This window comes from Onychomys torridus, chromosome 1 (assembly GCF_903995425.1).
Source record: "Onychomys torridus chromosome 1, mOncTor1.1, whole genome shotgun sequence".
Taxonomy (NCBI): domain Eukaryota; kingdom Metazoa; phylum Chordata; class Mammalia; order Rodentia; family Cricetidae; genus Onychomys; species Onychomys torridus.
In genome coordinates this window covers 110,448,763-110,467,221 of record NC_050443.1, presented here as the reverse complement: position 1 = coordinate 110,467,221, position 18,459 = coordinate 110,448,763, and the positions used below count along the sequence as shown (strand labels likewise).

The following is an 18,459-nucleotide window of genomic DNA, read 5'->3' as shown; positions in this document are numbered from 1 at the left end:
TAACAGTGTGCCCTGCTCTTGCAGAGGACCTCAGCTTAGTTCTCAACACCCTTGTCAAGTGGCTCATCACAACCTGCAATTCCAGCTACTGGGGACCCAAAACCTTCTTCTGGACCCTGTGACCAACTGCACTCATGGACACATCCCTCCTGCCCAATCCCACCATATGCACATAATTAAAAAAATAAAAATAAAAAAATCTAAAAAAGGAAAAATGACCAGCTCAAAACAGAAATGTCCACTGATATTGAGAGTACTGTGTGAAAGTGGGTGAGTGACAGGCTACTAGTGTCTCCCCACAGACATTAAGAGAAAGTAGAAACACATGGTGGCTGACACCAGTTTGCTTATGCTTAAGGCACAACCTCACAGACCCCAGGCTTGAACTTGAATGCCTACCTCCAATGGTAGTCACCGTCATCATCAAGCAATCAATGCTAACCTCACCAGTAACGGGCATCCTGGTCACCTGGCAGAAGGGCACTCTGGGGGCACTGGCCCTCACCTGCTGCCCCACAGTGTGAACTGAGTGTTGTCACAAGGAACAAGCACATGAAACTGCTGCCTGTGGGCTTCAGAACTGCTGCTCCCGACAGAGCTGGGCCAGGGTAGAGCATGGGATGAAGGAGCCTGGAGGTCACCATAGGACTTCACAGTGCTCTGTCTCTCTGAGAGAGAGAGAGAGAGAGAGAGAGAGAGAGAGAGAGAGAGAGTGTGTGTGTGTGTGTGTGTGTGTGTGTGTGTGTGTGTGTGTTCTGGGAGTCACTAGAGAGACCTGAATGGGATCTGTGTGAAACAACATATAAAGATATCTATCTGAAAAATTCCAAAATGGTGTGGAAACAAGAAGGTTGGGGGAATTCTTTGTTATTTTTATTTATGTGTGTGCACGCCTCTGCACACTCGTGTTCATCTGTGATAGTGTGGGTGTGCCTATCATGGATGGCTGTGTGTGGAGGTCAGAGACAATCTCGTGGGTCAAGACAGGGTCTCTGGCAGTTTGCTGCTGCAGACAACAGGCTAGCTGGCCTGTAAACTTCCCATGATTCTCCTGTATGGGATCACGGCCACTCACTGACACAGCTAATCTTATGTGGGTTCTAAGGATCTGAACTCAGGTCCCTGTGTTTACAAGGCAAATAAATGCTTTACTCATGAGCCATCCCCCCAGTTCCTGGAGCAAAGCACATGTGGGGTGCAGAGAAAGGAGCTAGTGCTACCACCTGGTGTTAAAAGGCACGCTGCCCCTCTAGTCCCACCTAGAGTGGTGGAGCCCCCTGCTGGTTGGAGAACACTGAGAGTCCGTCATGAAGAAAGCTAGGCGAGGATCCTCAGGGATCCAGACAAGCTTAGGAGGGGACACATGGGAAGAGGGGTGAAGGGGCACAGCATGGACAATGGCTCCGGGAACAAATGCAGAGGGGGCAGCGGGGGACTTGTGGGCAAGGACTCTCCTGACACAGGGACCCGGCCTCTCTCCTCTCTGACAATGGCAGGGGACCCAGGATTTTCCTCTTGGGAAGGTACCAGCTGGAGAAGAACAAAAGAGAAGCCTCCATGGGTCACAGAACCTGCTTTGGTTCTCGAGCCCCCAGCCTGCCCTGCGTCTAGCAAGCTAGCCCGACCCCAAGGATGACAAAGACACACATCAGCAGGGGAGCAGGAGGGGGTGAGCATGCATGGGAGTGAGCTGCGAGTACAGGGGCATGGATGTGAATATGCGTGCGTGCGTACGTGCATGTGTGTGTGTGTGTGTGTGTGTGTGTTGGGGTGTGGGGTGGTGTGGGTGGGAGAGAGGCTGGCTGTGAGTGCCTGTGCATGTGCATTAGGGTCTGTGCATGAACTAAGGAAGGGTTGGCTCTTCTAGAACCTGGTGATCAAGCGCCCTCTCGTGGCCAGAGCAGGAGGCAGCACAAGAAAGAGGAAAAGGAAAGTTGACTGGTGGTGACCCTGGAGAAGATGGATGGGAAGAAAAGGACACTTAGGGGAGAGACCCAGTGCTGTCCTGTCTTCCCTGAGCTTCACCCCCCCCCCCAATACTTGAGGTGCCCTGTCAGACAAGGGCCAGGCAAAGTGGGCTTCGACTAGCTGCGTGGATCTAGGAGGAAGTGTGGGCCTTTTGGCTGGCATGTGGAACCCAGGTCTGAGTATGGGATAAAATGAGGTCACCCTACACCAGGGAGAGGGAATACTGTGAGGACAGTTTGTGTGACAACACCCCCCCCCATTCTTCCCTGTCTTCACAGCCACCACCCCATGATCCTGGAGTAACCCTGTCTGAGGTACAGAGTCGTTGGATGTGGTTGTGCTTGGTGGGGAGGGGGGGGGGCTGGGACAAGTTAAAGTGTAGGGATAGATTGGCTGCCACTGTGCCCACTTAATGGGCCAGCCAACCCATGTTGGGGCAGGCAGAGTTCCGTGTCCAGTGATTTCCACTTAGGCAAGGGCGGCCCTGGTTGGGCATGGGCCAGCAGGTGTTGGCCCTGGTTGGGCATGGGCCAGCAGGTGTTAGCCCTGATGGGATGGCTTTCCTTTTTGAGAAGCCCCAAATTCACAAACCTTGGGCAAGCCGAGTGCACCCTGAAAGTCCATTTGTTCTTACAACAGTGGCATGACACAGGGGACCCCTAAGGGTACAGGGCACAGTCAAAGTCACTTATGACACTTAGCCCTTTCCCTTTCTACTCAGCGTGCTCACCACCTACACTCAGTGTTTCTAACCACCAGCCACTGCTTTAGCAGTGATAATCGAGGACACAGAGGTGACAGTCACAGAGCAGGACTGGTTGGCAGGACATCCCAGCACCAGTGTCCCTGCTCTATTTGGGCCTCAGTTTCTGCATCTGCCAATGGGAGATGGCACAATCGTATTGGGAGTTCTATGGCCCCTCTGAGACTCGGCTCCATTTCCTCTTTCATCTGTGGGAAATAGGACTAGCCTCCAGTACTGTCCTAGGGACCAGAGGACAGAGGCTAGACCAGTGTCACCCTAATGTGGATGCCTTGGGCCTTTTACTCAGGCTTCTGGCACTTTGTCCTCTGGGATCGACCCTAGGTAAGGGACCTCATCCCATTCCAGACAGCTGGGTCTCTTCTGAGATGGCTCTGATGTACCTTCCTGGGTGCAGTTTCCTCAAGGATTCTGTGAGGGCCCTTCCAGCGCCCCGTGTGAACACAGCGGGAGCTAAAGGCTGCACAGGGTCCCTGTCCGCCTCTCAGAAAAGCACAGCCTGGAAACCAGACCCTGCAGGCATCATCCACAGGCACAAGGTGACACTTCCTGGATGTGGAGATTAGGTCAGATGACCCACTGGGTCAGAGGTTCCCAAAGCCAGGCCTTCCTGTAAACCAGTTCATTGGCTAGAGTTGGTCCTCCAACCTGATATGTTTGGAAGGGACAAAATGAGGTAGAGGAAGAGATCTGAGCCTGTCTGAATTCAGAGGCCACCCACTGGCACACACTGAGAGCACACATTGCAGAGGGGCAGTGTGCAGGATGCCAGGGATGGATGCTGCTGGAGTCACAGCAGTCACCATGGCTATTCACAATAGCCACCACTATTCCTTAGGGATCAGGGACACAGGATCCCTTTGGCCACCAGTGTGCAGTCAGCGGTCACCTGAGCGTGCATCTGTGAATTAAGAGTGTCATTTGCAGTGAGACAGGGACAGTGCAAGAACAAACACATACCTCCAGTCACAAAAGCTTGGGGTTAGGGTTAGACTAAAATTTTCTAGTAGTTCACTGACAGTAAGTGTAACAGAAAATGTTAGGGTTAGAGATAGGGTTAGAAGCCAGGGTTAAGATTAAGGTTAGAGTTCCTAGTAGGCCACTGTGGTAGTTTGGCCTCCACAAGCTCATAGGGAGTGGCACTATTGGGAGATGTGGCTTTGTTGGAGGAGGTGTGGCCTTGTTGGACAAAGTGTGTCACTGTGGGGGTGGGATTTGAGGTCTCCTATGCTCAAGTTGCTCCCAGTGTCATAGTTCACTTCCTGTTGTCTGTGGATCAAGATGCAGAACTCTCAGCTCCCTCTCCAGTGCAATGCCTGTCTGCATGCCACCCTATTTCCCACCGTGATGATAATGAACTAACACTCTGAAACTGTACGCCACCTCAATGAAATGTTTTCCTTTATAAAAGTTGCTGTGGTCATGGTGTCTCTTCAAAGCAATAGAAAGACACCATTAAGACAGCCACTAACAGTCAGAGTAATGAAGTATCAACGTTTCAAACTGTCTTCTCCATAGAAAATCAGTGCTGGGCTTGCTACCTCTACTTGGTCTCTGAAAACAGTGTTTCTTGCATGTTCCCATTGGGACAAGTCACTTTTCAAGCCACGTGAGGCTCTCCTATATGGCAGTGTTTCTAGGGCTACAACCTCTAGGTCCCTCATCCTTTCAACACTCACGAACAACGGCACAAACTGAGCCTCTTGCTGGAATAGCCTCACTGTGGGTGATCTGTTGTGGAATAGTATTTTCAGATGTGTTACACTTGTTTACGCTGAGGAACATTTGTTTTAATGATGCAAAGATGTGTTGTATTCTTTTATGTTTATTTATTTAACTCTGCGAAACTATGTTACTTTGCCTGTCTAAAACACCTGATTGGTCTAATAAAGAGCGGAATGACCAGCAGCAAAACAGGAGAAAGGACAGACGGGGTTGGCAGGCAGAGGGAATAAATAGGTGGAGAAATCTGGGAAGAGGAGATCAAGGAATGAGAAGAGAAGGAGGAGAGGAGGACTTCAGGTGCCAGCCACCCGGCTACACAGCAAGCCATGGGGTAAGAAGTAAAGAAAGGTATATAGGATAAAGATAAAAGCACAGAGGCAAAAGGTAGATGGGATAATTCAAGTTAAGAAAAGCCGGCTAGAGCCGGGCAGTGATGGCACATGCCTGTAATCCCAGCACTCGGGAGGCAGAGGCAGGTGGATCTCTGTGAGTTCGAGGCCAGCCTGGGCTACAGAGTGAGTTCCAGGACAGACTCCAAAACTACAGAGAAACCCTGTCTCAAAAAAAAAAAAAAAAAAAAAAAAAGAGAAGCTGGCTAGAAACAAGCCAAGCTAAGGCCGGGCATTTATAAGTAATAGTAAGTCTCCGTGTGTATTTATTAGGGAGCTGCGTGGTGGCCCCTCAAAGAGTAGAGAGTAAAGAAACAAAACAACAACAAAAAAACCCCAACCAACTATAGTGACTCAGTTGCTCCCTTGTAAGAACTAAGATTCTTACTTTGTCATTCTCCAGGCTAGCAAAGGAGGATCTGCCTCCTTACAAACAAGCCCTGTCCTGTGGAACCAGGGCAAGTGGTCAGTTTCCAGAAGCCTGTTGGTAATTAAGCACAGCTGCACGATCACCACCCTGGGCTACCAGAAAGGACTTGGCATGTGCCAGGCACTAGACAGAACTTTACAGTTACAGAAAGATGCCATAAAACAGTCTAGAAAAAAGCACGGGGCACAGTATAATCCCATTTTTGTAATAAAGGAAAACCCAAAACATGAGTCATGTGCTTGTCTGACCAACGGGTGGTCTCCAGATGGAATTCTCTCTCCAAGTGCAAGCTCCATCAGGTGGATGTCACTTCCCTTTTGCTGATTTTAGATTTTATGGTCCTGGGGACTAATTGGGTCTAGGACCTCACACACGCTGGGTAAGCACTCTACCACTGAGCTACACCCCCACCCCACTGACACTTCCCTCTGAATGGCATGGAGATGTCTGGACTCTGCAATGGGCCTACACCTGGGGGACTAGAGTGGGTGTAGCTCATAATCCTACTCATGTGTGGGTCTCCCTACTGTGTGTGGGATCTTCCTTAGAGACTCAGCAGCCTAGAGGTTTGTTCCAGCCAAGAGCAAAGCCACAGTGCATTCTGAGTACATGGGCCACATAGGTTTAGACTGGCCAGACAGGCCCCAACCAAGGACACATTTTCCTCAACTAAGATGTTTTCCTTAGCCGGGCAGTGGTGGCGCACACCTTTAATCCCAGCACTGGGGAGGCAGAGGCAGGTGGATCTCTGTGAGTTCGAGGCCAGCCTGGGCTACCAAGTGAGTTCCAGGAAAAGGTGCAAAGCTACACAGAGAAACCCTGTCTCGAAAAACAAAAACAAAAACAAAAAAGTTTCCCTTAATAAACTAGAGTAATCCTGTTTCTAGGCTTTCAAAAACAAAATGCTACTCACTTGTTTGACCACTAAGTTGCAACACACACTGAACATGTGCCAGCTGGGCTCCCACAGCTAAGCAGCAGGGGCACCACCATAAACAGTGCAGCCACAGAAGGGTGCTGAGCCCCACAGCCCAATGAGGAGCCTCAGGCCAGGAGAAAGCAGAATCAGGCTTTCCAACTCTCAGGGAAAGGAGGGATCATGGATCTTAAAGTCTGCTATGGCCTGAATGTGGTGTTGGAAACCAAATTCCTGGTGCAACAGTGTTGGAAGGTGGGCCTTGGGGAGGCATTTCATCATGAGGATGGATACCCCATGAAAAGGCCTTGAGGGAGTGGGCTCTCTGCTTCCTATTGCACATGTTAGGATTCATGATCCCGCCTCCTCTGGGGATACAGGAAGACACATCCAGAGCCATCTTGGAATGGGACACTGACCTACTGGCACCTTGATCTTGGACTCCCAGCTTTCAGAACCGTGAGGGACTCTATTTCTTGTCTTCAGCAATGTGGTACTATGTTTTACAACAGTGCGCACAGACCAAGAACGGGCAGGCTGGGCACTTGGGAGAAATGCTTTTGTAGCCTCTGAGCAGAATTCCCTCAGGCCACACATAACCAATGGAGCCATGAGAGCCTCCTCAGTGAGGCTGGGGAGGAAGGAAAGTCTGTATTTCAGGGATGCTGGGGTTTCAAAGATACTTCCACCCAGGGAGTCTCGAAGTGGCTTCTGACCCCGGACCCCAGGAGTGTGGACACCCCCTTTCTCACCAAGTCTTTCTAGCACCGACAAAATGGTACTTTGTTTGAATGGCCTGGCCACAATGGAAGCCACTGAAAACAAGTAAGGCAGGGGCTAGTGATTCGGTTTGGTTGGTAAAATGCTTGCTTACAATGCACAGAGCCCTGGGTTTGATCCCCAACACAGCATAAATTAGGCATGGTGATACACTCCTACAATCCCAACACTTGAGAGGTAGAGGTGTGGGGAGGGGGTGGCGCTCAGAAGTTCCAGATCAATTTTGGCCACATAGCAAGTTTGAGTCAAGCCTGAGCTACATGCGAGCCTGTCTTGAAACATAACATGGGGGCAGGAGAGAAGGAAGGGGAGAAATTATGTAATTGTAATAAAAATTATTAAGCAATAAATAAATAAGCAAGACACGGCTGCGGCATGAGACACTCTCAATGGTGAAGCAAGTCACAGCCCAGTCCCCAGAGGGCAGACCCAAATGCCCAATTCCTAGTCATTGGTCATAAACTTCGGACCCAGCATACCCCTGACAGCTCTCTGTGGTCTCTGGGCCTCTCACAGGCTGGAGAAGGAGGAAAAGAAAAGGGAGGCAGCCAGATGGCGTGAGGCCAGGTGCAACCTCAATGACTGCAAGAGTTCTGAGCACACTGCCCAAAGGAGCATGGTGAGCTCCACCCGATTCCCTGGGGCTCCGCCTTTTTTTGTTTGTTTGTTTGTTTTTCGAGACAGGGTTTCTCTGTGTAGCTTTGAGACTTTCAGGGATCTCACTCTGTAGACCAGGCTGGCCTTGAACTCACAGAGATCTGTCTGCCTCTGCCTCCTGATTTGCTGGGATTAAAGGCGTGCACAACCAACACCCAGCTTAGAGCTCTGCCTCTTTATCCTCGCTCTGCACAGATTCACATCTGCCTCGAAGTCCAGGCTCTGCCTCAAGAGCTGCTCAGCTTCACCACCACCACACAACGGAGGACAGTGACTTCCACCACAGAGGTCAGCCCTCCGGGTCCTTAGGGGCCAGCTACAGATAAGGCCATGAGTGTCCACATACTGTTTGGAAAGAAAAGCCCCAAGACGAGGAGGCTGTCACCCTGTGAAAGTCCAGAGAAGAGCAGGAAAACGAAGCGGCCGTGGGCACTGACCTGAACTTTCCGGTCCGCACCTGCAATGCTCTCATCCCACACTGCTGGGCGCCGCCAACATCCCCCACGATGTCGTCGCCAATCATGATGGCCTGTCAGTGGGGAAATATGCTCAGAAGTTATGTCAGGAGAGTTTTATTCCTGGGTTCTTCATCTTTCTGTTTCCTTCTCTTGACATAATAAACTGCTTGATTTGATGTTTAAAGCCCCCATCATACAAATTAAACAAGATAATATTGTCATTGTATTGATTTTAAAGTCAACCCACCTTGAATCTATCTCCCGCTGCCCTGCCCTGCCCTCCCCTCCCCTGGGCCATGACCAGTTTATTTATTCCATGTGAAATCAATCAGCAGCTGTCCAAGTGATTTGGCGCCTTGAGGGGCACCTGCCTCCACACAGAGCAGACTGCCTTTTACTTGATGCTAAATGCTCCTCTGGGGTCAGGTGAGTGTGTTGTGAAAACTAAGTCAGTGTCTGGCAAGTCTGTGTAGTCTCCATTTCAAAAGGTTTTGCTTTCAATTGTCAAGTGACTATGTGTAAAAACCAAAATCTAACCACACACACATACCACACACAAGAAATACTTGCCTACTGGATACGGTTTCAGAAGCAGTCTGTGGGACAGATTCCTCCCACCTGAAACAACCCCCCCAAACCAGGCAAGTTCTCAGAAACAGCAGTTCTCAATTCTCAACAACAAGGAGGGTATGTCTTTCCAGGCACAGGAAGCAGGTGAGGTGAATCTGTGACCCGCCCAGCCCTGTCTTCAGTGTTCTCACGGTGAATGTGTGGGGAGGATATCATGGGCTGAGTTGTACCCTCCGAAGTCAGCAAGGCCTGAACCCCAGTGTGAGTACTTGGAGATGGCACCTTTAGATACCACGAGGTCAAGGGTAGAGCCCTGACCTAGTGTGACTGGGGTCCTTATTGGAGGAGGAAGAGACCCCACAGCTGTCTCCAGACAAGCGCAGCAAAGGCCACGTGAGGACACAGCAAAGAGGCAGCCACTGTGGTTTGGACACGGTTTGAGGGTGTCTCCCAAAGGTTTACGTGCTGGTGGCTTGGTCTCCAGTGTCATGGTATCAACGGAGGCACCTGTAATGGGTGCAACTGGAAATCATTGCATTAAGCAAAATATGCCAGACTTTAAAAGGCAAATACAGCATGTTTCCTCTCATAAGCAGAATCTGAAATTGAAATTATACACATAAGTGTGTGTATTTGTATATGTGTGTGCGTGCACTTGTGTGTATGCACGCATGCATGTGTGCACTTATATTCGTGTGTGGTTATAGGTCCTAAAACTAGGAAGGCAACACGTGAGGAGGGGAACAGACCGCAGGGCAGAGGGAAGCAGAAACAGTAAAGGAAGACACAGAAAGGAAGCAGAGCAGCGCTGCCTAGCAGAGAGGAGACCAGTTGGAGGCCAAGGGGTGCCAGGGACCAGTGCACACTTGAAAATCCTCACTGGATTTCTCTGACCTCTCCTCCACCTCCTTCCTGTCTGTGTTTCACAGATAAGTTACAAATACTGGTGACAAGCTGATTTCCATCAATGTCCCCAGATAATCATATGGTGTTTACTCCTAGAATAGTATGGGAAGACATTCTGGTCTTCCACTTGTAGTAATGCACCAAAATTCCTTTTAAAACTCACTTAATTTTTATTTATTTTTCTTTTTTATTAGTATTAAAAAATTTTCTGTTCATTTTACATACCAACCACAGGTGCCCCTCTCCTCCCTCTTCCTGCCTCCCATCCTTCCCCTCCCCAACCCATCCCCCATTCTCACCTCCTCCAAGGCAAGGACTCCCTTGGGGAGTCAGCAGAGCCTGGTACATTCAGCAGAGGCAGGTCTAAGCCCCTCCCCGTGAACCAATGTGTGTAAGGTGTCCCACCATAGGCACTGGGCTCCCAAAAAGCTGATTCATACAGCAAGAACAAATTCTGATCCCGCTGCTGGGGCCCCTTAAGCAGGTCAAGCTAAACAACTGTCTCGCCTATGCAGAGGACCTAGTCCAGTCCCATGGAGGATCCACAACTATTGGTCATGAGAACATAAGGGGATGGGATGGTCGAGCTGGAACAGGGACAGAGTGGGAGAGCAAGGAAAGAGACATGACATGGGGAGACATCAGGAGAACGGGAAGACACAGGGTGCTAGGGAAGTTCCCAGGAATCCACCTTAGACTACTAGCAATAGTGGAGAGGGTGCCTGAACTGGCCTAACCTAATAATCAGATTGGTGAATACCCTAACTGTCATCATAGGCCTCCATTTACCCAGTAACTGACGGAAGCAGATGCAGAGTTTCACAGCCAAGCATCAGGCCAAGCTCCAGGAGTCCAGTCGAAGAGAGAGAAGAGGGATTCTATGAGGAAGGGGCATCAAGATCATGATGGGGAACCCTACAGAGACGGCCAGCCAAACTAGTGGGGACTCACTTAATTTTTAAAAAGTCAGTTTAAGGCAATTCTGAACAGATCCTGGTGCCAGTGGCAAGAGCCCAGCTTTGACAAAACACAGAACCTTTCCTAGGCGGTCAGTGTTGGGGGACACTGCTCAGAGCTAGAGTGGAGGTTCTGTTTTGTTTTGTTTTCTACCAACTTTCACACAGCAGTGTAGAAACCATCCAGCCACCTGGGAAGATCCAGCCAGTGACATCTATTTGCTGTAGTGGGACAGCTTGGGGTACAGTGACATATGGGCTCAAGACTCCAAAGCTTTAGGACCCAACAACTTGCACAAAGTGGCCTCAGGTACAGATGGCCAGACACTTCATGTTAGGCTTGCTGGCCCCCTTTCCAGGAGCCATGCTAAAACTGTTGATTCAGCCTTTGAACACCCAAGGGTTCCGACTCAAGCGTCAACCGCTGCCAAAGGTTTTGGGACCTTTGTGTGACTGGGCTTCCTAGAAATGGAGCGCAAATGCCAACTACTGCACATCATGCCTGGCACCTTCCCTGCCTCGGAGGACAGCAGAGTTGTGTACACGTGGGCCAGGGCTATAGCTCAGTCACTAGAGTTCTTGATTAGTATACACAAGGTTGTGGGTTTGAACCCCCAGCACTGTATACACTAAGTGTGGTGGCCTGTACCTGTAATCCCAGGACTTAGGAGATAGAGGCAGCAAGATCAGAAGTTCAAGGTCATCCTCAGCTACACAGTGAATTCAAGGCCAGCCTGGACACATGAAATACTGCCTCAAAACAAACTGTTATGTACGTGCTTGCACACATACAACTAGACAGTGGGAATTGTCTTCTCTGGATCCTTTCGGGCTGGTTATTTGTTGATGTGGCTCCTAGAGATGGTTTCTGAAAAAATCTAATCCCTCGGAGGAAGTGCTATCACATGGAAGAGCATCTGTGGGATAGATGCTTAGGATGATGACATGATGCCAGCATGGGGCAGAACCCCGGGAAGCAGAGATGTGGGTGGCAGGGAACTGGGGCTAGACATGGGGCAGCCAGTGGGGTGTGCAGTGAAGCCTGTCTGGGCCAGCTTGTGGGCTCCGCATACCAAAATGCTCTCAGAACCCTGGGGAATTTCCAGATTTACCATCAGTGAAGGACAATAATCACACCGAGAGGAGCAATTATTGCCAAATCATTTAGGATTTAAAAAATCATTGGCAAGAAGATGGAGGTCAAGAGGTGCACTGTCGGGGGAAATAAAAAGCTCTACCTGTCAGGCTTGGCTTTTACTCCTTTCTGACTGTGATGCGATACAGGGGAGACAGACATTCAAACCTGAAAGACTGTACTCCACGAGAACCCAGAAATGCAGAGAGCTGCAGGGGGCTGTCACCCTCCAAGACAGGCTTTGGGGTTTGGATTTGGAAATCGGACTCTGGTGTGGGGCATGTGGGTCAGTCGGCAAAGCACTTGTCTAGTGTGTGTGGAAGTCTGTGTTCCTATTCCCCCAGCAGCAAAGGGTACAGGGGTTTGAGATCATGGAATTAGGGAGACGGAGCAGGAGTATCAGAAGTTCAAGCTCATCGTTGGCTAAATAGTGAGGTGAAGACAGTCTGAGCTAAAAGAGGGGATCCTCTGGCTCCTTCAATACCTGCAGGTCTCTCCTTCACCATCCTGGGTGCTCAGAAGAATGGAGCCTAACAGGTGACATGCTTTGGAGGACAGGCTTCCCGGGCCCAAGGGCTTCCCAAGAAAGTCTGTGTTTCGTGAGCTGTCAGCTCTCCCTGGACTCTGCTGGGCAGAGTATGCCCCCGTCACAGGGAAGGACACAGTGGGGCAAGCAGGGCACACACCCTGCACGGAGAGTCCTCAAGGGATATTTACACCTTCAGCTTCCAGTCACCTCACAAATGCAGAGGTGACACTCACTAAGCCATTTCCACCATGGCTTGGCACATTTATAAGGACAAACACTAACATGGCAAAAGCCAAGGATCTTTTTTTTTTTTTTTTTTAATGTGATTTTTTAAAAATGTGTATTTGAGGTATGCTATTCTCCTTATTTCTGGACCCTTGAAAGGACCTGATTACCTCTAAAGACGATGAATTTCCACACATTTAGGGTAAGCCCAGTCCTCTGCTCTTTCTAGGCTGTTCAGGGGAAAAATGTAGTGGAAACTGGGTTGGGGGCTGCCACCAGGGAGCTCAGGCTAAATACCTCTGCAGAGCCATCACCAAGGGAATAGCAGCGATGACTTTATTGATTAGGGCAGCTCAGAACAGTTAAGGTGTGCCACGACCAGAGAGATACCTGAGCAGCCTGCAGCCCTCCCCAGGCCATTTCCATTAAAAGCACACATATGCACACCTATACACACACACACACACACACACACACACACACACACACACACACACAAATACAGAGCCAGGGATTATTACTTGTGTGTGCATAATATAGTTATATGAAACTCTGTCTACACATCCCAATATTTAAATAACACTGGCAAGCCTTTCAGCAAAATTGCAGGCCGGAGTCAGGAGAGAAGGACAGTGGGGGAGACGCACGCACGGGTACCGTGTTTAAATTCAGACTGCACGAGCTGGCCAAGTGCCAGGCACAAAGCACAGGTGTGCACCACAGCACGCACGCACGCACGCACGCACGCACGCACGCACGCAGAGGTCAGAAGACCCGTTCCAGGAGTCAGTTGTCCCTCCACCCTGGGAGGCCTGGCCATCGGGTTTGGCTGTAGGTGATTTTACCCACTGTGTTATCACGCCAGTCTCGACTCTAGAACATTTTTATCACCCACAGGAGACCAGGTACTCATGAACCGACGATGTTCATCACGGGCCCACACCTCAACCTCTGGAAACCACTAGTCCACTGTCTCTGCCGCTGCGGGCTTGCCTGTTCTGGACAAGCCCTATAAAAGGATTCCATGCACACTTTTACACCTAGCTTCCTGTCCTTGGCAGACTATGTTCATGGTCCATCCCTCCTCTTTATGACTCAGTGATACTTCACTGTCCGAGTGGGACACATGCGGCTGACCCATTCTTAGGGGATGGGCAGACACCTGAGTTCTGTTCAGCCTTTTAGTTACTGTAAAAACAGCTACCATCATCATTGATACGTGGTTTTAGAAGACTCTCTGGTTGTGGGGCTCAAATCCAGGGCTTCATTCTTGTTAGGTGAGTGAGCTCCCCTCAGGCCCTCCAAGTGTATTGTTTGACCACCGGTTTCAGTTCAGCTGGGTCTACACCTCGGAGTGTGATCACGGGGGCAGACAGCAGGCTCATCACCCAAGTTTCCCTCACAGCACTGGTGGGCTAAAGCAGTTCTCCTGCCAGGTCACAGGGCTCCAGCTCTTCCACATCAACACTTGCAGTTTCCTGCTGTTTCTCTCTTTTAGTGGCCATAGTAGATGATGGGGCTGGACTCGTGGCCCTAAGGAGTCACGACGAGGCTCATCCTCACCTTTCTGTGTGCTGGGGTTCTCACTGCTTCGTGGTTTTGTTAAAATGACCCGTTTTAAAGGAAGTATTTTAACATGAAAGGATCCAGTTGGCCTGAGATTTGCTTTAAAACATGACAGTAACAAATCTTCTCTGGGGCTGAGGGGATGGCTTAGCTGGAAGAGTGCTTGCTGCACGAACATGAGTCCCATGAGAGAGAATCTGGGCACAGCAGCACACATCTGTAATCCCAGCGTTCCTATGTTGAGACGGGAGACAGAGACAGGAGAAGCCCTGGAAACTCACGGCTTAGCCAGCGTGGCCTATGCAGTGGCAGGTAAGACCTCATCTCAGAGTACAAGGCAACCTGAGGTTGTCCTCTGCCTTCCACATGCACACTGTGGCACACGTGCACCTGCAACTTACACACACACACACACACACACACACACACACACACACACACACACACGCAGAAAACAAGAAAACATTTGTGTTTTAAGAGGGAGGAAAACATTACAAGACGAGAGTGTGTGTGGTCTGGCTGTTGGGACACATGGCGAGTAACCATCTTATTATCTCATCATCTCAGTGAGAAGAGTTCTGGGCCAGAAAGATGGCTCAGTGGGTAATGGCACTGGCTGCTTACCCTGATGACCTGAGTTCGATTCCCGGACCCCACAGGGTGGAGGGAGAGAATGAACGGACACCATCCCACACCCAGAGGAAGAAAGTAAGTAAATGTCTTTTTAAACATTTAAAGAAGAGGGAATCCTGCCGTTCATTCCTACCTGGTGAGCTTCCACACCTATGGCTTGTAGGGCCGACTTGAAGAACTCGGGGGAAGGTTTCCCGACCACTTCAGCCTCAACACCACAGGCATACTGGCAAAGAAAAGACAGAGCATGGGTTTAAGATCAGGAACAGGAATGGGACCAAACATGGGAAAGACTGTCTGGGGATGGGTGAAGCCCTTCACAACGCAGGGTGCTATGGGCCTCAAAAACATCTCACAGACAAGAGCATCACAATTCCACAATAGGCTGCAGCCCAGAATGCTTAAGACACCTACGCCCAGCTTTGCCACTCACTCTAAGGTTGCCCACAGCAAAGTGGCAGACCGTACCTAGCAAAGCCATAAGCCTCCCAAGGGACAGGGGACCAGGGCTATCATCTGCCTGTTCGGCTACAATCCTGCCCCTCCCTGTTACCTACCTCCAAGTAGATCATAGGCTCCCCTGAGGGGTCCAGGATTCAATCCACCCACCTGTGCTGTGGAATATTCGTTTTGGATGTGTTACATCCGCTTATGCTGTGGAACATTTGTTTTAATGATGAAAAGCTGTGCTGCATTCTTTCATGTTGCATTTGTTTAACTCTGTGAACCTGTGTTACTCTGCCTGCCTGTCCCAAACACCTGATGGTCTAATAAAGAGCTGAATGGCCCATAGTTAGGTAGAAGAGGGACAGGCAGGGCTGGCAGGCAGACAGAATAAATAGGAGAAATGCGGGCGAGCGGGCAAGTGGGTGAGGGTGAGGGAGGGAGGGAACAAGGGAGGGAAGAAAAGGGAGAGGAAGGAGGAGCGAGAAAAGGAGAAGGAGAGGAGGATGTCAGGGGCCAGCCACACAGCCAGTCATGGAGTGAGAAGTAAAGAAAGGTGTATAGAATAGAGAAAGATAAAAGCCCAGAGGCAAAAGGTAGATGGGATAATTTTTTTAAAAAGATTTATTTATTATGTATACAATGTTCTGCCTCCCTGTATGCCTGCAGGCCTTTCCACCCCCTGGATAATTTTTTAAAGATTTATTTATTTACTATGTATACAGTGTTCTGCTTGCATGTATCCCTGCAGGCCAGAAGAGGGCACCAGACCTCATTACAGATGGTTGTGAGCCACCATGTGGTGGCTGGGAATTGAACTCAGGACCTCTGGAAGAGCAGTCAGTGCTCTTAACCTCTGAGCCATTCCTCCAGCCCTAGATGGGATAATTTAAGTTAAGAAAACCTAGCTAGAAACAAGCCAAGCTAAGGCCTGGCATTCATAATGGAGAATAAGTCTCCATGTATTTATTTGGGAGCTGGAGGGGTGGGCCCCCAAAGAGTTAAAAAAAAAAAAAGAAAAAGAAAAACCAACTACACATCTGCCCACCCTTCCCACCTGGGTACAGGTTGGCAGGAGCTGATACAACTGTGAGGATAGGATGTGGTACAGTAGTAATCGAGGCAGGGGGTTGGCCACAGTCACAGTGGACTCCAGAGGTCTGGCCACAGATGGTTCTGTAACTTGGAGGGTCATCTCAGGGACAAGGCGGGGGGGGGGGGGGGGTAGGGGTGGTGTCCCATCAAGCCTGAGGTGTCACGGGGCCAGGAAGGAGGCAGCCATGAGCCCAAGAAGAGTGGTAAAGAGCATGCTGGGAGAGAGCAGCAGGAGGTTGGCTGGGGTCGGGGTAAGAGGAGGACATAACTGACTGTGTGATAACCCAGGCAATGGGGGAGCCAACCCCAGAGGAGAGGGAGTGAGTGTGTGGCTGGAAGCACGCACAGGAGGCGTGCAAGGCTCCTCCCTCTTCTCCAGAAAGCCTGAAGAGGGCATGGGACAGAACCAGGGCAGGTACCTCGAGTGCCTTCATATAGGCTCCAACATCCAGCATAAGGCCAGAGGTCTCCTTGTAGTAGCGTCTGCAAGAGAGTAGAAGGGGAAAAGTGAACATAGAGGCAGGCACAGGTGCAGGGCAGTACTGACGCCATGCTGAGAGTGACTGATGGAGGCCACATGGCAGAACCAGAGGGCCAGCAGCATTAGGACACCATGCATCATCCAGCCGCTAGCCTTGTAGGCACCCTACCGCAATGATTAGCCAGGGACCCAAGAGGGACAGATGGATCCAGTTACCAACACAGAGGAAGACAAGTGACCGCGGGGCCCCCAGAGCATGTGCTGACTCCCTAATTGCTAATAATTAACCCTTAACTGCTGCCTGAGGAGAGAACTCCATTAGTTCCACAGCAGCCTGCCACATCTCCTGTTAGCTGGGGTCAGGCAAGGTGCCAGGTTTCACAGGCACCAGCTGCTTCCCTGAGATGACAAGAATGTCTTCCCAACCAAAGGGACAATGCAGGCTCTCTGGGAGCGTCCCTCCTTAAGATACTCTCATTGCTCTTCCAAGTGCCCACTGCCTACCCCACATCAGACCAAGGCCTTGAGGTACAAGGAGTCCTGACTGCAAAGTCATCCCTACCTGGGTCTTCTCTCTGAGCAAAGCCTTGTGACCATAAGGAAGCAAGAAGGTGGCTTACACATCATGCTCCAGAGACAAGGTTCACTGAAGCCCAGGAATGGTACGGGGATCTGAGTTTAGAATTATTTAGAGGTCTGACCATCTCTGTCAGTTTTCTCTTCCTTCTGTGTCCAGCAGGGGACATTAGCTAAGCATGTGTGCAGAGGACAGGAGAAGAGAGAGACACACACAGGCTGGCTTCCACATTCAGATCCCCTCTGCTTCCTAGCAGGGGCCTTGGGCTATGTAAGCCTTTAGACCTCAGCTTCCTCACATGTAAAATGGACAAAAGAAAGGAACCATCCATATCCGGGCTGTTGTGAAGCTTGTACAAAATAAGACACAAAGTTCCTGACAGGCCCAGAACACAAACACCACTCAACATAGGACTGGAGAAGTCTACTACAAATTGCTGTTCACTGGAGCTGAGACACAGGCCCTGAGACAGGAGCCCAGTGGAAAAATGAATACAAGCCCCAGGCCTGGTGGTGCTACTCCTGTAATCCAGCACTCAGGAGGCTGAGGCAGGGGGATTGTGAATTCTATGCCAGTCTAGGATACATTGCAGATCCTATCTCAAGAATTTTTTTTTTCTTCATGTGTGTGTGTTAGAACATGGTCTAAGAATGGAGTTGGGTTGGAGAGATGGCTCAGTGGTTAAGAGCACCAACTGCTCTTCCAAAGGTCCTGAGTTCAAGTCCCAGCAACCACATGGTGGCTCACAAACCACCTGTAAGATCTGGTGTGCCCTCTTCTGGCCTGCAGGGACACATGCAGGCAGAATACTGTATACATAATAAATAAATCTTAAAAAAAAAAAAAAAGAATGGAGCTATGTGAGGGGAATTCTGAGTGCTTGTGAGAAAACAAGACAAGAGTCTTGTGACCTCAGTTTCTGCAAAACACTGAATTGTTCTTGGACTGTTTTCATGTTCCTCCCAGATATAGCGGGCAGGACTGAGTTGACTTCAGATGACTCATTATTGCCTGCTGCTGTTATTCAATAAAATGTTTAAATGGTCCGTCCTTTCTATGCCTCTATGGAAAAACAGGTTTTTGCCACATGCAGCTTGTCCCTGTGGTTGTACACAGCTTGAACTCATGAGAACTTTACTCTTGCGATTCTTCTTAACCCTCAGACTATAAACTGTCTGATGCTTTGAATAAAGCTGGCTGTTGCATGAGACTTCAGTCCGACTCATTTACTGGCTCCATTCTCCAAGATTCCACGA

General features: G+C 49.9%; 1 protein-coding gene across 2 annotated transcripts in view; it reads right to left on the bottom strand.

The window, feature by feature from the left end:
* LOC118585682 (phospholysine phosphohistidine inorganic pyrophosphate phosphatase) overlaps positions 1 to 18,459 on the bottom strand; it is a 97,930-nt gene that overhangs the window by 48,638 nt on the left and 30,833 nt on the right. The window contains exons 4-6 of one of the 2 annotated variants that reach the window (XM_036190546.1): positions 16,565 to 16,628; positions 14,740 to 14,832; positions 8,066 to 8,157 (exon numbers count right to left, since the gene is read on the bottom strand). In XM_036190546.1, the coding sequence (XP_036046439.1) occupies positions 8,066 to 8,157; positions 14,740 to 14,832; positions 16,565 to 16,628 (249 nt within the window). The remainder of the gene's footprint in view (positions 1 to 8,065; positions 8,158 to 14,739; positions 14,833 to 16,564; positions 16,629 to 18,459) is intronic. The other variant, XM_036190631.1, reaches the window with a different exon arrangement.